At 38.2% G+C, this 24,872-nt stretch overlaps 1 protein-coding gene across 1 annotated transcript in view; it reads left to right on the top strand.

Annotated features, from left to right (window-relative positions):
* The window catches only part of CCDC168 (coiled-coil domain containing 168), a 29,597-nt gene extending 7,489 nt beyond the window's left edge, over positions 1-22,108 (top strand). Inside the window, exons 4-5 of the mRNA XM_077973937.1 lie at positions 1,135-8,638; positions 8,954-22,108. Coding sequence (XP_077830063.1) covers positions 1,135-8,638; positions 8,954-22,036 — 20,587 coding nt within the window. The 3' untranslated portion in view covers positions 22,037-22,108. The remainder of the gene's footprint in view (positions 1-1,134; positions 8,639-8,953) is intronic.
* The last annotated feature ends 2,764 nt before the right edge of the window (positions 22,109-24,872 follow it).

Here is a 24,872-nt window from a genome sequence, read left to right as displayed (position 1 = left end):
ATAGTGCTGGGATGGCCAAAGAATGTGCATTTCAAATAAGTTTCCAGGTGTATTATCAGGGTTCTCCAGAAAAACAGAACCAGTAGGTTGTGTGTGTGTGTGTGTGTGTGTGTGTGTGTGCGCGTGTGTGTGTATGTGTGTGTGTTTAGAGAGAGAGAGAGAGAGAGAGAGTAAGAGATATATTTTAAAGAATTGGCTCAAGCAATTATGGTGACTAGCAAGCCTAAAATGTGCAGTTTAAGTCAAAAGGCTGTCTGCTGACAGAATTTCTTCTTGCTGGAGTATGTCAGGGGGTTGAGGTATCGGTCTTTTGTTCTATCCAGGCCTTTAACTGATTGGATCATGCCCACCCACATTAGGAAGAACAATCTGCTTTTCTCACAGTTCACTGATATAAATGTTAATCTCATCCAAAACACCCTCAGAGAAACATCCAGAATAATGTTTGACCATATCTGTGGGCATCACTGCCCAGCCAAATTGACAAATAAAATTAACCATCACACCAGATGATGCTGATGCTATTGGTCTGAGCACTTCTTAGACTGAGACTAATCATTTGAGGTACATGGGTGTTGGAAGTTCACATCATCCATGATCGCTACTCCAGCCTAAAATTGTACTGAGACGTGCTTCCCTAAAATGTAGGCTTTTCTGTTGATCCCAAAGAACTGTTAACATAATCTGGATTTATCTATAGATGGTTAGTTTATACTATTGGTATTCTTCTGTTGTACCTATTACATTTCCATAAGAATGTTTTTTTTATTTTTTTAAGAATGCTTTCTTTTTGTGAAAACTTTCATATAGAGAACAGAAAAGATGTTCCTTGTAAAAGAATATAATCTTAATCCAGCAACTTTGACCCATTCCTGTCAAAAATAGACTTTTAGAGATGCTGAGGTATATTCTCTGAGATATATAATTGATTTACTTCACTTTTTCAGTCAATTAGTTTAGTAAGTGAGAAGAACTAGGTAATGAATTGTTTTGTATTATGGATAATGGTTTTCCAATTTATCTCTATACTGATCTGTTTTCATACACTATGCTGCATTTTCTTGAATCTGGAAGGTAATTCTTATATGAAATATATCCTAGTATTCATTTGTACACTGTTTTCTTATATTTCAGAGTTGGCACCTTTTCAGAAAAAAGAATTATTTCATCACTTACCTCTGAAGAAAAGGAATATAACTTTGAAGATAGAATTTTATTCTCACATGAACTAATACAGTCAGGTACTAGTGAAAGTGAAGATCAAGTAAGTCACTCTAGTGGAAGTCATGTGCCATCTTCAAATGGAATCAGCTCATCTTTGCCATTGTTTTATTCAGAAGTAGAGGAAATGTATCTAAGCCATACAGAGCATCCAGACAGTGAATATGAAACAATACAATTTTCCTCCAAGAAATTATTTTCAATGATGAAAACCAACAAAAACAAAAATTCAGAATTTTCTTCTGATCTTAGCTTTTCAGCCTCTAGATTAGCTGTAGAAATTGAAGATCCAGATGTGGCACCTTGCCCTCTTGCCCACTTATTTCTCTCTAGAGATCAAGTTAGACTTCTGGAAGAAAATGTGAGAAATCAAATTCCTTCAAAACCCAAAACTAAGTTAGGGATTAGAACTACTTATCAATGCTCAAGATCTCAAGAGCCCTTGAATCAGAATCAACCTTCTGTTGGAATGGTTATTTCTGTCCAAGCACAGGATTCTTTTCCAGGACAAAATGCTTTTCAGAATCAATGTCTTTATGAAGCCCAATTTACTAGTCAAACCCAATATATAAATCATAACCAAGAATCAATTAACAGCCAGCCTGATAACAAGGCCAGCAACTTTGCCCAACCTGAAGATGTGATGAGGAAGCCATTTTCTAGCAGCACACAAGACTCCTTCCAGTCCCAAGATTTGGATAGGAACCAACATTTTGTTAAAATTCCATCAATCGTAGAGGCACAATATTCAGTAAAGGGCCTGGAGTCTGATGAGCACTTAGGTGAGGATCAGCATTCTGTTTGGTTTATAAATTCAAACAAGATTAAATATTCAATTAAGAGGCAAGACACTATTTTTAAGAATGCTGAATTTCTAGTTTTAACTCTGAATCCAAATTTAGTTACCGAAGATATGCCACAACTAAGGAGTGTAAAACCACAAGGCCAGCAACAAATTGTTTCACCAGAATTAAACCAGGATTCTGTACATAGCTCAGTGCCTCTTTTGTCTACCATTAAAGGGCAGAAAAATAGAAGAAAAACACCAGACAGTAAAAGCAAACTCAGTCTTAACATTCCATCTCTAAAAGCCAAAAAAACACCAACTTCACAAGTATTTCAAATCACAGTATGTCACACGTTAAAAAATAGGAATGAGTTAGGATGCAAGAATAACACTGAGAAGAAAGAATTACATGAAAGGAAAGATATATCAGATATAGCTCTGCATCTTATTTCTATTTCCAAGCTTATTCTGCCTTATGTTAAAAATTATTCCAGAAAACAACTACTGAAAGTCATGCCGAGTTTAATAAAATGTGGACATTTTCTGCAGAAGCAAAATAAGTCACCAGATACAGAGAAAATCAGTTATGCAGGTCCTCTTGAGGAGACAGGAATCTCAGGTATTACTAAAAAGGAAAAGGAGTATGACAAAGAAAACAAAGGACTAAAAAATATTTCACCAAAAATGTTACCTCAGCAAGAACAATCCTTCATGGTCAACACTGTTCAACTAAAAGCACCTTGTTTACTAGTAGAAACAAATGGGAAGAGTAAAGAATCTCTTAAAGACTCAATTACTCAAGTAAAGGGAATTGGTATTACAGAATTTCATGCTCCAAATAGTAAAAAACCATTTGATCTGCATATTCCAAAGCACAAGACATCTTTAGAAGAAACCATATCAAAACCTATGCAGAAACTTGTTTTCTCTCCCGAAATGGAATCAAACAATAGAATGAAAATACAGGAGGACCTACAAAGTTCAGAGAATTCCTGTCTTCAACTTTCAAATGGAGAGGAGTTACCAACCCATACACCAAAAATGCAAAGGTGCTTTCCAAGGGAAAATACACAGAAACAAAAAGATTTTTTGGAACTTGTTCTGGAGTTGTCAAATGTCCATTTGGTCATTTCCCTAGGAAGCAAAATGCATAAAAGCAATGAAGAATTAGAAGCCATAAAAATTCAAGTGAGTGCAGAAAGTGTAAATCTGAAGGAAAATATACCATTGATACTTAATGTTACAGAAGATAGTGACCTACATGAAAATGAGGAACTAGAATGCAACACTGGAAGTAACAAAACAAATATGCACCAAGATAAAGAAACGTCTGATGCATTTCACAGTGCCGCTTACACTAACATTTCTCAACTACCTGATACAGAAACACATAGCAGATTAAAAGCCAAGACAGATACATTAAGAATAATAAGGCTCAGTCATTCAGCATCAAAGCAAGAGAAATTACCAGATAAGAAGGAAACACAGAATGCAGAATACATTGATAAGAGCTCTACATTTAAAAAGTCACAAAAATGTGATAGAAAGGAACAGGAGAAAGAAGCAAATTCAGAGCTGACACAAGGCTTCAGGTTCAGCGTACATCTAAAGCAAAAGCCCAAATACATCAAATTTGAAATGGAGCGGATCAGTTCAGGAAGTAGTAAAGCCCCAAATAAAGAGCAAGAGGTCCAACTACAAAATCTTTCTACACAAACTATTTTGGAGACTAGTCCATGCCCGATGATGGATCCATTTCAAGTTGAGAAGGTGAAGCAAAGCACAGATAGACCTACAGAGAGAGAGGGTGCCAGAGATCCAAAGAATCCACTTACAATACCAGAGAACTTGCCAGTTGGTAAACTTCTAATTGATACAACAGAGCATAGTGTCCCATTTGGTGGAAACCTCCAAAAGACAATAGATAGTCATATTGTAGAAGAAAAGGAAGATGTAAAAAGATACTTACCTGCAGTTGCCCTGGGGTCTTTCAATAACCACTTGCTTACTTTACCATATTTTAAAAGGCAGGAAATTAAAAAAAAATTATCAGAAACAAAAAGTGTACTCAGTGTCAAATATGTAATTATGAAAGTAAAGAAACCAGCAATCTCACTGATGCCTTATAGCAATATATGTGGTACTCCAAACCACAGGAAAAAAATGGGAGGCAATTTTGAAATTATAATTAAACAGATACTGCAAGATAAAATTGTGGCAGGTATGCTTCTGAATGTTATTTACCCTCACATGTCTATTTTGCCTAATACTAGAATGCATAGCAGATTAAATGCAGAGAATCACAGTCATATCAAGCTAGTCCAAGAGGAATCCCAAATTGAAAGGGAAGAAAAGTATCCATATTTCATTAATAAGGGAAATGAATCTCAAAACATACTAGATGCTAAATTGCAAGATGAAGTAAAAGGTGTTAAAGAAACTCTACCAAAAGCAGTCCTGCATGATAGCTGGAACCTTGGACTTGATGCACATCTAGCTAAGGAGACTAAAACAGAGAAAGAAATGCATCAACCAATCCCATTCACAGAAACTATTATGAAGTCTGTTGTGTCTCCCATAATGGAACCATCTCATGTTGAGAATGTGAAGAGTACTCAAACAACACAAACAGGCTGCAAATGCACTGCAGATTCAGAGATGCCTTCTCCAATATCAGGAAAATCGCTGATTGGAGACCGTTTAAACCAAACAAGAGAAAATGATGTTCCAAGTAATGGAAGTGATACAAGAGAAATGGGTTACTGTTTTGCAGAAAAAAAGACAGAAATACCAAAAGATTTACCAGCAACTTCGCTAGAGTCTTTCAATTACTGCATGCCTGTTTTATCTTGTTCTAAAGTGATGAAAAAGAGAGTAACATTTTCTCTCCCAACAAGCACAGTGAAGGCCAAATGCGTAAATACAAAGGCTGTGAAGCCATCAATCTCAGAGACAGTGAGTGTCACAAGCCACAGAAAGAAATCAGAATTAGACTTTAAGACTAAGTTTAAAAAGTTAAATCAAACTAAAGGATTTGTACCTGAATGTGTAAATACCCTTTGCTCTCCAATGCATAGCAGTTTGCAGACAGAGTTCTGTCTCCCTGCGTCTCAATTAAAGCAAGGAGAAACAGCAGATAAGACATACATTGATGTCTTTGCTAAGAGTAGTATATCCCATGACAGAGAGGAAAAATTGCAAGATGGAGAGGAAGAGGAACAGAAAGTTTTATTAGAAGCAGCGCCGCAGCTGAGCCAGCAGCTGGGGTCTGATGTGGGTCAAATGAAGGAAATCCATCTTGAATCAGACCCAGTGCTGAACTGTTTAACAATGGAGCTACCTATTAATGGACAACGTATGCAGCACCAAACAGGTTTTAAACAAACTACTTCAGAGACTAGTCTCCAAATGGGTCCTTCAGAAGCTGAAGAACTACCAAAAGTCAACAAAACAGAAAATGACATAAAAGTCCCTGTAGGTCGTAAGATTCCACCTCCCAAAGTTTTATGGACTCCGGAGAATAGCCATGGCTTCATACTCAATGCATGTCAGAAGGATAATGAGCTTGTCAAATCAGATGAGGAACTGAAGCAACCAGGAAATACAAATATTCAGGTACAACCACAAAAACATTTTACACAAACTATTTTGGAGTCTACTTCATGCCCTACACTGGATCAATTTCAATTTGAAAAGGTAGAGAGTTATGTTAGGTTTTTACCTCTAAAGTCTGGGGAAGCAAAGGTTGATGAAATCATATTTTATGCAAGAGAAGGTGGTATCTCATCTGATTCTAGCCATCAAAAGGAACAAGCCGCTGGTAGTGAAAAGAAAGAGACAGTGATTTTTGATTCCTGCATGCCTGCTTTATCTACACCTAAAAGGAAGAGAAACTTAAAACAATTTTCAGACATAAAAACTTTAGTGAATCCCAAATGTGGAATTATAAAAGCAAAGAAGCCATCAATTTCATACATGCTCAATATCAAGGCTAGTGCTGGTCCAAACCGTAGAAAAGAACTGAGTTGTAACTTGACAACCAAAATGAAAGAAGTGCATCAAGGCAAAAAGGGAGCAGATGAAACATATGCTTTCCTGACTATGACACCTGACATTAACAAGTATGGCAAGGTAGAAACAGAGAAAGACATGCTAAGAGAAAAAAGACTAAGTTCTACTCAAGTAAAGCAAGATACATCTCCACATGAAGATAGTATTACTTCACATGACATTAAAGAAACCCGTCTTCAAGATGAAGAGCAAGAAGAAAGGGAACCAGAGGCATTGTTAAAAGTAATTCCACAGCACTTGCAACATTTCATATTCCGTTCAGGTCAGGGGAAGGATCTTGACTTTCACAAATTAGAAAACCAAGGAAGAAGGAAAATTCTGTTCGTTACCAAACAAGATGTCCCACAACAACTTCAGCCTGCAGAGCCAATACAAGGAGAGGAGACAAAGAAATGCCTCTGGATTCAAAATGGCACAGTATGTACATTAAATTCAAAACTTCTTCCTCTAAAATCAGAGGACCCACTAAACAGTGAAGTTTTAATTGGTGCAATAAAACGTGGTGTACCAACTCATAGGAAAGGTGTGGGGGAACAGCCCAATTCAGGTAAAGGGGGAAAGGCAGAGTTTAATAAAGATCTACGAGCAACCATCCTGGAGTTACAGAAATCACCACATGGTGAGGAGGCACAGAAGGTCAATTTGACTGATATGGAAAGCGAATCTAGCAATGCAATGAACATGAATGTACAACATGAAAGAGAAGATAAAAATATTCAAAAAATGTTACCAGAATCAGTTCCATGCTATAGTCAACACCTCAGTTTCAGTACATATCAAATGAAAGACCCTGACCCTTGCAAATCAAGATCTGAACCGAAGAGTCCTGAAGACAGAAGTTCTTGGAATTTGTCTCATATAGTGCAAAAAACAGAGCAAGAAACACACTTTAGAGAAAGTGTTTTAGAGCCTATTTCTGGTTACATGATGAAACAAAGTCCTCATATGCAAGAAGGAATAAAATGTGTGGTAGGTCTAAAGACTTCATTTCCCAAAACAGGGAAATCAGAGATTGGTTCAATGCCACATGATACCCCTTGGGATGAAAATCCTAGAAGGAAATGGGATAGTTCTATTTCAGAGAAAACTGCATGGAATCCAAAAAACTTACAAACAGTCTTAAAACCTTTAGATTTCTCCAGTCTCATGTCATCTGAATATGAAAGTCGGAGCTATACATTAGAGTTTATAGGCAAGAAAAGTATAACGAGTCCCAAACATGTAACTTTGAAGACAAAGCAACTACCAATTTCGCAGTTGTTTAATATCATAAGATGTTCTACAGAAAACCACAGAAAGAAAAAACAGCACCGCTTTAAGTACAAGATGAAAGGGAGACAATGGTACACAAGTATAGGAGAGGCATTACGCAGTGCTACTGAATATGCTAAGAGTCCACCATCCAAATCAATGATTGATAAACTCTTATTCGATACAGCAGCAAGGGGCACTCTGTCTAACAGAACACACCATCAAAATGTGGATGGTCATACTACAGAGGAAAAGGAAGAGGTACAAGAAAATGTAGCTGCAAGTTCCTTGGGTCCTTTAGATTTCTTTATGCATGTTTTATCTGACTCTAAAAACCAGACAAACACAATACAGTTATCAGAAAGGAAAACTATATTGAATCCCAAATGTTTAACTATGAAGGAAAAGAAATCACCAATTTCACAGATACGTAAAATCAATAGACACTTTACTACAAAACATAGGAAGAAACTTGAATCCAATTTAAAAACCAAACTGAAAGCAATGTGGCAAGGTGAAAATGTGACTGATACATTTCCAAATACCATTTCCTTCACTCCAGATACCTCTGACATTAAAAGGCAAAGCAGATTCCAAACAGAGATAGACATGAGAATATCAGGGTTAAGTCATACACAACCAACACAAATAGAGTCACTAGCTGAAGGGATAGCAAGGTGTTCTGACAAGAGAAGGACTTCCAACTTGGTAAAGGGAACAAAACTACATGATAGAGAAAGTGGGGAAAAGAAGCAAGAACATCTTACAGAAATGGATCCATTCTATGCAGAAAACTTCATGACAAATACACATCTTAGAAAGGATCCTCATCTTGGTAAATCAGAAGATGTGCTTTTGGGAGAACCTTTTATCTCAAAAAGTCAGTTTTACAAAGGGAATTCAGAAAAAAATGTAAACATAGAAAAAAACAAAAATGGAAAAGAAAGTCTCAAAGTTGGGCTCCCAAGGATGGAGAAATCAGATAATTGTGCAGAACTCAGTGAGGCAACAGATGATGCCATATCAAATAAATATGATAAAGAGAACATTGGCCATTCTGTTTTCAAAGAAAAAGCTTTCTGTAATTTGGCAGCAATTGTCCCAGATTCCGTTGGCAGGCATTCGCCTGCTTCAGAAGAAATTAAAAGACAGAATGGCAGCCTTAAAATAGCTGACAGGTCAAGTCCCCAAGGTAGTCCTTTGCAGGCAAAGCAATCAGCAGTTTCACAATCACTTAATACTGCAGGTTATGCTATTGTAAACATTAATAAGGAACAGAAACAGAACTTTAAAGCCCAGAAGACAGAAGTAGAGAGAAATAAAGTTGCATTAAATGCCCAGCTAAAATCTATATATGTTTCTATACCTCATCTACCATGCATAAATATGGAGCAATCACCTAGTACCTGGAATATATATGAACAATCTTCTGAAACAAGAAATTCCCTAAACAAAGCAAAAGTGAGGGAGAAGGAAGGGTATGGACAACAGGTTTTGTTTCAAACAGCTCCACAGGATATCCAGCCATCTGAGTTTGGAGCAAATCAAATGAGAGAGCCTGGTCCTTTCAAAACAGAAGCATCTTTAATCAATACAGTGTGTTCTAGGAACATCACTCCCGAGAAAACAGAAGCTGATTTAATAGATGAAGAAGCGAAGATAAATGTTGCAGAAGAGTTTAATCAAGAATCTGTTTTTTTCTCTAAGATACATCTACTTCAAATTGAAAACAAGAAAGAATCTAAAACTGCAGACGGGAAAACAAGGGCAGATCCCAAGACACTTGCCCTGCAAAATAAACAGCAAGAGCTGTGTGTCTCAGGAACTCTCTGGAGTTATCCTAATCCCTACACATCTATTTTTCCTAAAATCATAAGACATAAAGATAAGGCAAAGACAGCTGATGTGGAAAGTACTATGCATACCAAACAGATAAAATTGAAGGCGAAGAGAATACCAGTTTCCCAGCTGCTTGAATATGGTACTGCAAGCAATAAAAAAGAACTGAGAGGTAACATCCAGCAGCAGAAGTCATTCCAGCTGAGTAAAAATGCAGTACATCGAGTTCTAAAGGCTGTTTATGACTCTGGATACTATGTGTCTAGCATTAAAAAGCTTACAAAAGTAAAAATGGAGAAAGACGAGTCAAAAGACAGGGCATGCATTCTTCCACAGCCAAAGCTGGAGAAACCACTACAAGAAATGCAAAGGTCATTGTCGGGATGTACTGATATGTCCAACATTCTCAGACAACAGGAACAAGATATTAGAGAAAAGGAACAAAAACACCAAAGCATTTCAGAAGACATATCCCAATACTATATTGGACCGTTAAGGATTAGTTCACAACAAATCAATTACAGTAGTTTTGACGCCCCACGAGTTAGAACAGATGAAGAACTTGAATTCTTCATTGCACAAAGAACAAAGGAAAAAGATGTGGGCATTGCCAAACATTCAGTTTCAATTCCATGGGAGAGAGAAGAATCAAAGAGACTAGATATTCCACTAAACTCAAAGGGACAGAATATATTTTTTACAGAGTTGGATACTTCTCAACAAAAGACTTGCCAGGAGCAAGAATTGCTGAAACAAGAAGATATTTCTATGACAAACCTGGAATCTATGGCCTGCCCCATTATGGAACCTCTTCATTTAGAAAACACGGGAAAGGTAGCTGAGGAAGAGGATGTGTACATTAACAGAAAAAATAGTTCACATGTACTGGAAAGAGAAGGATTAAAGGAAACTGCTATCTTTGTAGGTTCTAAAGGACAGAAATTTCTTTATACGAATTCAGAGGTCCAGAACAAAGTGCCTGCAGTGCAGAAAGAACAGGTGAATCCAGATCATGTTCCTGAAAGTATTCTGGATTCTGAATCTTTCCTCAATAAAGACCCTCTTCACTTAAAACAGACAGTGAATACAACAAGAAAAGAAAACGTTACCATCTCTGAAAGTTTCAATGAAAATCTCTGGGGAAAAGAGCAATCAAATTTGGATATTACATTAAAATCAAATAGACAGAAAACTGACTTTTCAAAAACATTGAGGATGAAGCATCTAAGTAATTGTTATCAGAATAAAGAGAATATTCTGGAATCCATTTTCCCTTGCATATTACATCACCTTCATATTGAAAATCCCAAGAAAGAAGACTCAGCAGAAGAAATCATGAGTTCAAAAGTTTTAAGCCCAATGGTAGAAAAAGCATTGCACAAAGTAGGTATTCTGGTGGATCAACCTCCATGTTCAGAAGGAATAAATCTGCATACTAAAAGAAGAAAAGAACATCTACAAGAAAGTACACACGAAGCTTTTCCAGCATCTGTTTCTCACTCTCTAACGGACATACTTCAGATTAAGTCACCAAAGGTAAAGAAAGCATTAAAGGCAGTTGATAGTTTAGGGTACCACACTTCAAATACAAAAGGAATTGGCTTACTTTTTCCAAGACAGGCAGAGGAGGAAGAAAAATGTACATACGAGGCTCTTCCAAAGCCTGCATCTCACTCCAAAACAGATCTATTTCAGTTCAATGCATCTATGCAACAAGAGAAATTAGATGCTATGGATATTCCGCATTATGACTATTTAATTTCACAGACTAGAGGAGCAGTAAAACAAATGGATGTCATAGTTGGATATACTCAAAACAGTAAAGAAAGACAAGCCTTACTCAAAACAGGCCAAAAATGGCAGTACCTACCAATTTCCTATGAGAACTTTTGGGAGCATATATCTTACCCTCAAAAGTATCCTTGTCTCCTGCAACATTTAATGCCTCAGGAAAAGGAAACATTATCAGAAGGAGGTAATTTATCAAGCCGGACACCAGGACTAGACTTGTTTTCTGAAGATCAACTAAGCACTATAACTAAGAATGGACTAGAATGGATTATGCCCTTGAGTACTCCAAGGCAGATGAAAAAAGAAGATACAATGCTGCTCTTAGGATCATACCATAAAACTATAAAATATCCAAGTCTCTTATTTCCAAAAGGAATGAAATCATCAGATGGGGTACAGGTCTTTGATTTAATATCAAATAATAGCTCACCCAAGTTAAGACTTGGGAAGAAGATAGAAACACATAAGGCAAATGAAAAGGTACAAAAAGAAGTATGTCTGCCTGCAACATTACATTCTCTTTCTGCATCCATGCCTGTTTTGCAAGAAAGTAAAGGACAGAAGGATAGTATAAAACAAGTTATTAGGAAAGGCGTGATATGCCACAAAAGAAGAACTTCAAAACTGAAGAAATCAGTATTTTCACATATACTCAATACCAGTGACTGTGGTGCCCCAAGTAACAGACTAGAAATGCAGTGGAACGTGACAGAGAAAACGGTCAATGTGAAACATAGAATGAGTGAACTAGATTTGGTTGCAGCAAAAATATGTGAGTCTATTCTTTCTTTACCTCACTTCAAATTGAATAAAGACACAATTGATGGGGTGATTTCAAGTAATGTTAAAAGGACAAAACAACATATATCACAGGGAGAGAAGAAGGATAGAGTGAAAGCAATGGATGTGAAAAGAATAAAAAGCCCTAACATAATTTTGAAGCCAAGGAAGTCATCACTGCCACATGTACTCAGTATAAAGGAATTTCCTTTGCTGTTGGACATTATAAAACAAGAGGGCAAGATGCAAGAAGGTAAAGGTAAATCAAGTATGAAACTGACAAACTTGTGTACTTCTTTACCATCTCTATCACATAGTAATTCAAATTCAAGAACAAAAGCAGGTAAAGGTAAGTTAGGAATTCTAAAGGGCTGCCTTCCACCACTAAAGCTCCAGGCATTATCAAATGTCAGACTAGTATCATTTGCAGAGTCAGTTAATAGAGAGAGTTTAAGTAATGTAATAGAATCAAAATGTTTTCCACAGAAAAAGAAGGCAGATAGAGAAAATATAGTAGATGTGAAAGACATAATGGGCCTCATATGTATCACTTTGAAAGGAAATAAATCACCTTTTAAACATTTACTGCATGGAAAGGAACCACAATGGAGCAATAAAAAACCAGAGAAAATTACGCAGGAAGATGAAAGTAATCTAAATGTAGTTCAGAATAAACTCTGTGCTTCTATTCTTTCTCCACTTCACTTGGAATGGAATCCCAGAATAAAAGAGGTGTACATGAGAAGAATAACAAAATTCTGTCTTTCATTATCAACACACCAGGAATTATCAGATACAATGGAAAAATGTGAGCAGCCAATTGATGATAGTTTAAGCAGTATCAAAAAAGCAAAACATATGCCGCAGAAAGACAAAGACAGAGTGGAAAAGGCTTTGGAAAAAAACATGCGTTCCAAAAGAATGGCTCTTGAGGTGAAGCAGCCTTCAGTATTCCAAGAATTAGTGTTGAACATCAAAGAAAAAGGGAGAAAGATTCAGAAAGATAAACAAGTTGAGATTTGGAACAAACCTTTTGCTTCCATCTCTTTTCCACCTTACTCTAAAGTGGGCACAATTAAAGGAGAGGAAGCCATGGAAATAAAAATGAGATCCTCTTTTTCACAACCAAATCTCCAAGAGTCATCAGATACAGAGAAAATAGCATATGAAAAGTGCATTTCTGATAATATCTCAAACCGTGTAAAAAAGGCCCTAGAACCTACACTGCAAAAAGAACAGGAGAGGCAAAACATGGAAAAAAATAGGCCTTTGAAGAAAATGAAATCATCAGTTTCACAGGGAATTCAGTTGGACATCAAAGAGCAAGAGAAAAAGATAGAACATATTAAAGGTGAAACAAGTGTGCTTCTGATGAATGCCTGCGCTTCCATCCCCTCTCCTTCTCATTTACAACTGGAAACAAGGAGAGAAAAAGCAGAGCATGTCACTGAAATAACAAGATACTGTCTTCCAGAACTATCACACCAAAAATCATCAGAGGCAGGGGAAAAAGCAGATGGACTGGCCAGTAAGGGTGATATCACAATCGAAGTACAAAAGGCAAAAGATTACATGCAACAGAAAGAAAAGGATGAAGTAAAAATATCTGCTAAGAAAGACATAATGCATCCAGAAGACAAAGGTCTGAAAGGAAAGAAGGCACTTTCACAAGACCTACCACTGAATACTAAAGAGCCAGGGAAAATGGATCAAGAAGCTCAGGAGCAAGGGAAAGAGGACAGAGAAGGTGAGGAGCAAGGAAAAGAGGACAGAAGAGGTGCAGGACAAGAAAAGGTTGATAGGGAAGACACAGAGCAAAGGAAAATGGATCACAAAGTTGAAGAGCAACAGAAAGCAGATGGAGTAGGCATAGAGCAAGGGAAAATGCACGGAGACAAGAGTGAACAGGAAACAGTTCTGTTCCTATATTTGCCTTCCAATTCTTCTCTAACCCATTATAAGTTGGACACAAGAATAGAAGGAGAGAGAGACCAACGAGGAATAATCAGACCTGGTATTTCACAACTAAGGCCTCAGAAATCATCAGAGACCAAGAAAAGAGCAAATGGAGTGCCTAGTGAGGGTGATATCACAAGTGAAGTACAAAAAGCAAAAGATTACATGCAACAGAAAGAAGAGGATGAAGTAAAAACATCAGCTGAGAAAGACTTAATGCATCCAAAAGACAAAGATCTGAAAGGAAAGAAGGCACTTTCACAGAACCTACTATTGAAACCTAAAGAGCCAGGGAAAAGGGATGGAGAAGGCCAGGAGCAAGGGAAAGAAGACAGAGAAGGTGAGGAGCAAAGGAAAAGGGATGGAGAAGTTGAAGGGCAACAGCAAGCAGATGGAATAGGCACAGAGCAAGGGAAAAGGGATGGACACAAGAGTAAACAGGAAATAGTTCTGTTCCCATATTTGCCGTCTGAGTCTTCTCTAACTCGTTATGAATTGAACACAAGAAAAGAAGGAGAGAAAGACTTACAAGGAATAATAAAATCTGCTGCTTTGCAACTAAGGCAGCAGAAATCATTTGATGCAGGGAAAATAGCACATACAAACTCATTTGGGGTGGATAGCTCAAATGATGTAAAAACAGTACAAGAATACAAGCCACAGAAAGAAGCAGATAGAGGAGAAATAGTAAGTGTGGATTATATAATGCAACCTGAAGGCACAATTTTTGAGGCAGAGCAATTATCACTTCCACACACACTCAATATTCCTGGCAGCAGTGGCTCCAAACCTAGAGAAGTACCAACAAACATAAAAGAAAAATTGAGACATGTACAGGAAAGAAAAAGTGAGCTAGATGAGTTTCTGACAATACCTCCTCTACCTCACTGTAAATTAGACAAAGGAACAGCAGGCCAAAAAGAGGAACAAGGAGTAACAAGATGTTTTCTTCCACCCTCATGGCACATGGAATCATCAGATACAGGGAAATTAAAATATACTTTGTTGTATTTGAATGATACCACAGGTGATTCAAAAAGAACAAAATACATGGCCCAGATCCAAAATGATAAAGCAAATATTTCAGAGAAAAGTGTAATGCATCTCAAGTACATAGCTCTGAAGGCAGAGAAATCATCGCTTTCCCATATACTAAAAACGAAGGAACTGCAGGTGACCATCAGTAAACAAGGGGAAAAGGCACAAGAAAGTGAGGTGGAAATAGTTGTGCTTCTGAACAAAACTTGTCCTTCTGTCACTTCTTCAGCTTTCCTTGAGTTAGACTCAATAAAAGAAGAGGAAGGCAAACCAGGAATAACAAGAAGCTTTATGCAACCTCTTGAGATCCAGGAATCATTGCCTTCAGGGCAAACAGCACCTACAAAGCCAACAGAGAGCCTTGTAAAGAAAGGGAAACAACTTCTCCCACAGAAAGAAGACGGAGTACAAACAGTATCCATGCATGGCCTGACGCACCCCAGTGATGCTGTTTTCAAGGCAAAGACATCAGTACCTCCACTAGTGTTCAGCATCACTGAGCACAGTCCTCTGAGCAAGAGAAAGGAGCCACAGTGGGGCATGAAAGAGAGAGCAGGACAGAAGCGGGACAGGACAGGATGTCCTCACATGATTCTGACAAAAATTCATCTGTTTATGCCTTCTCTCTCTCACCATAGATTCTCTCCTTCACAACTAAAGCTTCCTATATCATCAGGTGCAGGAAAAAGCAGACGTGAAAATTCAAATGAAGGTATTAGCTCAAATGAAGTAATACTAAAAGCAAATCAACAAATGCCATATAAAGAGGCAAAGGACAGAGTAAAAATAGAAGGCAGGGAAGGTAGAATACTCCCCAAAAGGGTACATTTGAAACCAGAGGCATCCCCACTTGCACTTCTATGCAATAGAAAGAACTGCCCTTTGAATATTGAAGAGCAAGGGGAAGGAGTACAGGAAAGCAAAAAGGAACCTGGAGTGGTTCCAAGGAAACCTTCTCCTTCATTGCCTCCTCCTCCATTTTACCTGAATTGTGACACTAGAAGGAATGAAAAGGAAGGCACATTAGGAAAAACACAATTCAGTTTCCCACCACTCAAGATTCAGGATTCATCAGATTCAGGCAAAAAAGCATACGCTGAGTCACTGCATGGTTACACGTTAAGCAACTCAAAAGGACCAGTACAACCCATAGCACAGGAAGAAGAGAAAGGTGAACTCAGAATAGATACGGAAGACAAAATGCTCCCCAAATGTACGGACCTGAAGGCAAAGCAATTACTACTCTCAGAGAAACTCAATACCGAAAAATTGCAGTGGAAAAGTAAAGAACAAAAAAGAAACAGTCAGCAAGATAAAAATAAACAAGTTACGGGTCTGACAAGCATGAATACTTCTTTACTTACTCCACCTTATCTTAAGTTTGATACAATAGAAGGAGAAGAGAATGTGGTAAGAATTACAAAAGTATCTCTCCCACAGTCATGGTCCAAGGACTCATCAGATGCAGGGAGAATAGCATGTCCAGAAGCAACCCATGGAGAACTTTCAAGTAATGTAAAGCAATTAAAAGCACACCTGCTACGGAAAGAAGAGAAGGATAGAGAAAAAGTTGTGGATATGACCAGTGTACTGGATCCCAACAAAATGTATTTGAAGGCGAAGAAATTGCCTGTCTTACATACACACAGTTCAAGTGATCTTCAGTGGAAAACTAGAGAGCAAGAGGAGGAAAAGATCCAGAAAGTTAAAAGTGGGCCAGGTGTCATGTTGTCTAAGAGTCCTTCTAGATCCTCCCCACTTCACCTTAACATGAGTTCTGGGTTCCAGGAGGAAAGCATACCGATATTAACAAGATCCTCTTTTCCCCTAGTAAAACTCCAGGTATCACCAGATACTGAGGGAGGCACATATATAAGGCCAATTGCTAGTGGTATTTTAATCTTTCTACAAAAAGGAAAATATGTGTTGCAGAACAAGGAAGAGGATGATGTGCAGATAGTAAACATCGTAATATTCCCCAAACATCAGGAAGAGAAGACGCAGGAATGTGAAGCTGAACCAGGTGCGGTTCTGACCAAATCCACTTCATTGCCAATCCTATCTCAACTGGAATTGGATAAAGAAACACATTTAGATAATGAAATGCTACGGCTTAAAAGACCTATTTTGCAGAGAATATCACACATAGGGGAGACTGTACATAGAGAGTCCATTGTTGGTGATATCTCAAAAGATGTTAAAAATGAAAGGCAACATATCCCTCAAAAAGAAGAGAAGAACCAAGAAAAAATAATCGACATGAGAGGCACAGATATAACTTTGAAGTCAAAGAAGTCACCTCGTTCCTGTATGCTCCACAGAACAGAACTGCACGTGAACTTTGGAGGGCAAGGACGAAAGGAACATGAAGGTCAAGATAAACCACCAGGTATGATTCAAAGAAAACACTGCATACTCCTTTCCAAACCATTACCATCTAACCTTAAACTGGGGAGAGCTACGCATGCAGATGAAGAAAGGCTTGGAGGTAAGACATCCTTTTTACTTCCACTAATGCCATCAGCATTACCAGATACAGATAAAACAGCAGATGCAGAGGCAAGGAGTGGTGATGTAAGAAAAGGAAAACCACATAGGTCACAGAAAGAAAACAGGCATGAAGTGAAAAGGATAGATATGAGGGTCAGGATACACTGCCAAGAGCCAAGGATTTCACCAATGTCACATATCCTTAATGCAAAGGAATTAGTGTTGAATATTAACAAACTGGAGAAAAAAGTACACAAAGATAAAGATGAAGCATGTGTGGTTCTGTCAAGGACTTTTCTTTCTGTATCATCAGCACCTCCTCTTTATCTGGATTCAGGGAACAAAATAGACAAAGACACACCAGGAATTACAGGATCATCTTGTCCACAGCGAAATCTCCAGGAACCCTCAAATACCCAGAAAATAGCAAATAGAGACTCAGTTGAAGGTGATGATAAAAACATTGTTAAGCAAACAGAACAGTATGTGCCCCGCCCAGAGGCAGAGCAACAGTGGACGGCAAACTTCATGATCAGCATCCAGCAAAGGAACGAACCTTCACGAGTCAGGTCAGAAGGAGATTTGAATCGGTTAGTTTTACATTCAGAGGATGAGGACATTTATTTCACAGGGTTTGGTACCATAAGAAGTGGGAAAAGGCTAGAACGGCTCTTTACAGGGAAAAAGACTCAGCAAGAAACTGAAATAATGGATAACTTAAACCATAAAATCAGTCCTAAGGTTTCAGTCTCACTGCTAAGGAAAATATCTGAGGAACTGTATGTCACATTTGGCACCCCTACAAGTTCAAAAGGATTTTCTGTTTCAGAGAGAGATGCTCACCAGCAAGAAACTTCATCAAAACTATCTCCAGAACTTGCAGGTTCATGTAAATTTGATAAGCCAGGGAAAGATGTACAAAGTAATGAAAGAATCAGCAAAATGTTTTCTCCCAAAGTGTTAGCACCACAGACAAAGGGATCACTCAAAAAAATAAGTATCATCATCAGTTGGAATGCCCCCCAAAATATAGAAGAACAAGATATTGTCATGAAAAAGCAAGTGATCCAACGGTGTGAACGTGGACGCAAGACCAGGCCAAACACTATCCTTTCTCTTAAGTTTCCACTTCAAAGTGGAAAGCAGAAGACACGATCAGAAACAGATGTGGACAAGAAAACAACAGCACACCCCAGCCTACAGATGCTACCAGGAATACACGTGGATATGACAGAGATTGACCGTGCAAAAGGGGGAAAGGAGCAGGCATTGCTCATTTCAAAACAAGAGGAAGGTGTTCTGGAATTGCTTCCAAAGTCCCTATTCCCTCCCTGGACTTTTCCATTTCAATCAGGAGATCTGAAGGAAAAAGATCAAACAGACGCAAACACCGATATAAATCTAGAGCATAAAAGAATAGAAATGGACAATGATACTACTGTGAATCAGAAAGAAGGGAAATTAAAAATAGGTGCAAACAGAGCTTTACATCTGGAAGAAGAGAAAACAGAGATGCACAAGGCCAGGACTGCCAATCTGGAGAAGAAGAGAGGAAGAATGGACACAAGCAGTAGTGCACACCTGCATCCTCCATCTCTAAAGGCAGAGGAATCTCAAATGAAGACTCAGGTCATCACTGAAAGGGAGAATAGCCACCTAACCAAGCAAAAGCAGAAAAAAGAACTAGAAGCATCTAATGCAAAACAAAGCATTCAACTACAAAACTTATTTCAAAGAAATGTTCTGGATTCATTTTATTCATATGTTCCTCTTTCTCCCAAATGTAAAGACCAGAAAGGCAGATTAACAATAAGAGATCTGAAAAGAGAATTGAGCACCGAATATTTAACTATGAAAATCCAGAATCACCCAATTCCACAGATGCTTACTATCACAGGGCGTGGTACACCAAGCAATAGAAAGAAATTAGAGTATAATGTTAAGCTAAAGAACATGGTTTCGTGGAGTAAGGATATCTCAGGAATATTTATCAGAAGTCTTTCTATTTCCATGATGCGTTCACCTCATGCTGACTCTAAGACAAACCGAGAAAGAGAAAAGAGAATCTGTCTTTCTAAATTCCAGGAAAAATCACCAAACACCAAATTCCAGGAAATGTTTAAGAGAGACACTTTAACAATTGTAAAACGGGAACAGAATTTTACAAACACAGTTCCACAAGATCCCCAGCCCTTTGCAGTGGACAAACAACAAATGCAGAAACTTTCTAATGTCAAATCAGAAGCAAACCTCAGAAGTGAAATGAATAAAAAATACTTAAAGGCACAAACAAAAGAACAGATTGTTCCAGGGCATGATGTCTCAAGGATCATTAAAACACCAGAGTTATGTATCATCAAGCATGAAGAAAAGATTCCAAAACGCATTCTGACACCCACAGAGTGTCCATCTATGCTTGAAGATCCAAAGTTACCCAAGCAAAGGGATCAGAGTGAACCAGTATGGGATATGAGCACACAAAAGGTTCAGCAACAAAAAGCTTTCCCAGGAACTGTGCCCATACCGCCTCAAGTTAAAAGTAATGAAGTCAAAATAGTTGCAGACAGTACAAATGCAGAACATTTACTTCCCATTTGTGAAGCAACCAAAGATATCTCTCAATCCCAGGATAAAAATATGATCCAAGACAAAGTTTCTTCTGATAAACTGGGTAACATACAAGCCTATAAGCCTGACGACTTGAAGTCACCACCTTTTCCAGAGGGTTCAGATACAATATCAACAACAATATATCCCAAACTGCAGCACAAACCCCTTTTAGAACAGTTTACTCCCAAAGAAAGAAATAAGCTTACTAAACATTTAGAGTCAAAAGCACTTGAAATACAACTGAATCTGATACCAGAGATGGCAAGAAAATCTTTACAAATGTTCAACTTTTATCCAAAAGGGACTATTTTAAAAGATAACAGTTGGAGGTTCTATTCGAGACATAAAACAGTGAGCTTTATGTCTCTAGAAGGGACTGATACCATAGAACCTAACTCAAAACATAAATACCAAAATGATTCCCCTCTTGTCAGCAATATGAAGACACTGACTGTTGATGTTTCAAGTGGTGGTGAGGAGACAATCACAAAGCCACAGAGTATTAATAAGCTAGAAAATAGAACATCTTCAGTGACTTCTGCTAGTGAGATGCTATTGCCTCATACCCTCCAAAAGCACTCAGTAAAAGAAAAAGGCAAACTCCTCATGCACTTTTCTGTGAAAACACTGGAGATACAAATGAAAGCCTTTCCCAGAATTGTAAGAGAATCTTATGCAATGACCAGTGCTCGTGAGAGAAAGAAACCCTTATCTAACTGTATTCATCCTGGTTTCACAGGACCAAAACGACAAAACAGAATATTGTTACTTTTTGAGGAAAAGTCTCTCCATCAAATAGATCTTGATTTACAATACAAATACCTTCGTTTTCTCCTAGGGCTTCCTGTTGGAAGTACGTTCCCTAAGCCAAATTTACTTCCCAAACATAATAAGTTAAACACAATTGCAATGTGTAAAAAAGTAGATGCTGGTGGAGAAAGTGGTAGTCTTTCCATTGATACAGAACTGTTAGAACAACATATTTCTTTCAAAAAGCAAAGTCCCCATGAAAACTCATCACTCATCGGAAAATTCCCAGAGCCAACCCTTGTGTGTGCTTCTGACCGTGATCTGCACGGCCTGAGGAAGAAAGATCCTCAAGTTCTTTCAGAGTCAGAATTCCGTGTGACTCCAGAAAAAAACAAACAATATCACGTATGGTTTCAAGAAAGGAATGCATATGAATCTGTTGATTTAAGGACCCAGAAAAATGCTACTGGTTCAGCTGTTTCACATGAAACTCAGATTTCTGAAGATTTTATTGATATTCAGACAGATATTGAGAGTCCAGCTGACTTGGACAAATGTTCATGTCTTGAAGTAAGTGAGAGTGAGGAATGTATGTTTCTGGAAGCCAACACTTATTTAAGTCAGGAATCAGAAAACATTCTATTTGAATTACAGACAGGCATTCCTTTGGAAAATCTCTACAAAATCACAACTGATTTGAAATCATTTTACAGTGAAGATTCAGGTTCCCATTGTACTAGAGAGTGCAGAAAGGAAACCTTAATTATTACATCACCTTCCTGTAAGTCCCACAAAAGCAGGAAATACAGATCATCTTTCAAAATGAAATCTCCTGACTGGTTGTGTCATAGTTCATTAAATACTGTGGAAATTCAGTCTAGGTCATCTAGTGTATCATTCAGTGAAGAGAAACTTCCATGGACTAGCAAGAGCAGAACAAGTTACTCTTTAGCTTCCTTAACTGAATCAAATATTAAATTACATCTTGCAAAAAAACAAGGCACGTCTCACATGCACCCAGAAAGCAAAGAAAGAAAGAAGGCCAGATCTGATTTATTTAGGAAGAACAACAGTCATTGGGACCACAATTACAGTTATACACACAATAAAGAGAAACGTGACAGGAAGAAGAGAGTGTATGATTATGACTCAGAAAGACTGGATTGTTTCCAAAGCAAACATAAATCAACATCAAAACCTCATCACAACGATATCAACTTCTATTCTGAAAGAAAACAAAACCAGCCCTTTTTTTTTGCCTGTGTACCAGCAGACTCACTGGAGGTTATACCCAAAACCATTCGCTGGACTATTCCCCCTGCAACCTTAAAGAAAAGAAACTTCAGAGTTCCCCTAGTGGCAAAGATTTCAAGTTCTTGGAATATATGGAGTTCCTCAAAAAAGTTGCTGGGGTCGCTCTCAGGGTCCCTTACTACAGTTTTTCGCAACTGACATTACCATAGCTAAACTCCTCTGAAGTGGACAGCTGGTCGCTATTGTGATATTCTGTTAATAAAATCATATAATGTCTAATGGCTTCCTCGTGAAGTGTTTTTATATAAAGATAGAAAGTAATCCAATCTTCTAGTGATAGATTGAAATTTGTTATTTACCATTAACAATTTAGAAAGTCCAGGCACTTTTGCTGACTCTGGCAATTTTGCGTACCGTTTCATCAGGAACCACCAGACTTCACCAGAAACGGATACATCAGATATGGTAAGGTGCAAACCAATAGGTTGGGACGCATAAAATGTGTGACTTCACATAGAGATGTCCTTGCTGTTTGTGGTATCCGTATGAGTTTATACTGCACAAACACAAAAACTCTGACGAATCCCATGTCATGCAATTCCCATCAAAAAAGAAAGACTAGTAAATGGATAGTGCATGCTCTGCTCTTTTGAATATATTCTTGTCAGAAGGAAACATCCTTTTTGACTAGATGTTGTAGAGAAAGATTAGCCGCTTATAATTGTACACACCTGATGAAAAGAAGCCTTTTTCTGCCGACTAGTTTCTCATATTGTACATTTCAACCCGTTTCTCCTCTCTTTGCACAATCCTTTGGTCCTGGACACTGTGGGAGGCTTTCATGTTGGGATGTAGCCCCTGACTTTGCACCCTTATTTCACCACCTAGGATATGTCCTTTAAAGTGGGCAGAAAGATTCCTGGAAGCTATTCCTATACTTTGATAGAAATATATATCAAAGTGAAAGTCAATTACACAAATATATAGCCCACTACATCCAGTCTAAATGCACCTAACTCAACTTCCCTAAATCTAATCCCCAAAGTATTTGTAACCTATCCTATACTCACTGACTTGAAGTCAGACGTGATGGAGGGTAAGTCAAAGTGGAAATAATATTTTTAACAAAATTGCAGTAAGCCTATCTTACTTTTACAAATCTTTGGGGCCCTGAAGCTCAAGCTTTTTCAGTTTTTATAGTATATCTGCTTATGCAGATAGCATCAATTTATTATTTTCCAAATTGTAAGCAACAAATTCAAAGTCTACCATATACCATGCCTTGTCCTGGATACTGAACATAACAAAAATTAACAAAGCACAATCTTTAATTTGTTTTAATTTTAATTTTTATGAATACAAAATGGCTGTACATATTTATGGGGTTTATGTGATATTTTGATACAAGCATGCAATGTATAATGATCAAATCAGAGTAATTAGGGTATCTGTCACTCAAACATTTACTATTTTTTAAACTGTCTTTTTTGAGACTAGGTCTCACTATGTTGCCCAGGCTGGTCTTGAACTCCTGGGCTTAAGCCAAGTAAGTGGGATTATAGGTGTGTGATACCACACCTGGATTAACAAAGCATAATCTTTTTCTTTTTTTTGAGATGGAGTCCCGATCTGTCGCCAGGCTGGAGTGCAGTGGTGTGATCTCAGCTCATTGAAATCTCTGCCTCCCAGGTTCAAGCAATTCTCCTGCCTCAGCCTCCCGAGTAGCTGGGACTACAGGCATGCACCACCACACCCAGCTAATTTTTGTATTTTTAGTAGAGACGGCATTTCACCATGTTGGCCAGGACGGTCTCGATCTCTTGACCTCGTGATCTGCCTGCCTCGGCCTCCCAAAGTGCTGGGATTACAGGCCTGAGCCACGGTGCCTGGCCTATTTCATTCTTAACCACAATTACTGAGTGAGATGTGTGTGCCTGTTGGGCATGACATAACTCCTCAAACTTTGGAATTGGATGGAACACCACACTGATTCTTGTGCAATACTTGCTTTTATTTCAGCAATGGCTGAAAACTCAGCTCGACAAAGAAAGTATGTAATGGAAAGGAATGTAAGTACCATGCAATTATAAAACTGTGAACTCTCTTGAGCTAATAATTCATATAGTGTCCAACAGATGCCGCTGTGTTCACAGCTCAAAAATGCTCCATGTCACTGCAGAGCGCATGTTTGGAACTGCTGCTTCAAATTTGTTGCAATGCTTTGTTTTCTGTACTTTGTCCAAAAACAATGGGATGATAAGAGGTGATAAGAGTGAGAGAAGGGGACAATTGAAAGCAGTGAGAGACTCAAGCTGGATTTATGGCATTCTGCCACCAGGTTACCCCACGTACACACAGCCACTCTAATTGGAATCACTTTACATTTGTGACAAAACTCTGGTGGGCCTTAGTACCTTCCCATAATCCATTCTCTCCCCCAACTCTCTTAGTTATTTTATTTATTTTATTTATTTATTTATTTTGAGACAGAGTCTTGCTCTGTTGCCCAGGCTGGAGTACAATGGCATGATCTCAGCACACTGCAACCTCTGCCTACCAGGCTCAAGTGATTTTCCTGCTTCAGCCTCCCGAGTAGTTGGGACTACAGGTGCCTGCCAGCTAATTTTTTTGTTTTGTTTTGTTTTTTTGTTTTGTATTTTTAGCAGATACAGGGTTTCACCATGTTAGCCTGTCTGGTCTCAAACTCCTGACCTCAAATGATCCTGTCCGCCTCGGCCTCCGAAAGTGCTGGAATTGTAGGCACGAGCAACAGAACTTGGCCCTCTTAGCTATTTCATACCTTTGCTTCTCTTCTCAAACTTCGAATACCTTCTACCCACACTCAAAGGCAGATGATCTTGCTTCATACTTCACTGAGAAGAGACTTCACAGACTCTCTTCACATCTTCACCTACATACTTGCCTCTTCACCTATTGCCCACGGATGAACAAAGCCATCTCAAGCCAATGCCTCAATTTACATGCCAAATCTCATTCTTTCTCATTGTCTTACTTCACTAGGGCTGCTATAACA

The sequence above is a fragment of the Macaca mulatta genome, chromosome 17 (genome assembly GCF_049350105.2).
Source record: "Macaca mulatta isolate MMU2019108-1 chromosome 17, T2T-MMU8v2.0, whole genome shotgun sequence".
Classification (NCBI taxonomy): domain Eukaryota; kingdom Metazoa; phylum Chordata; class Mammalia; order Primates; family Cercopithecidae; genus Macaca; species Macaca mulatta.
This window is presented reverse-complemented; position numbering and strand designations above follow the sequence as displayed.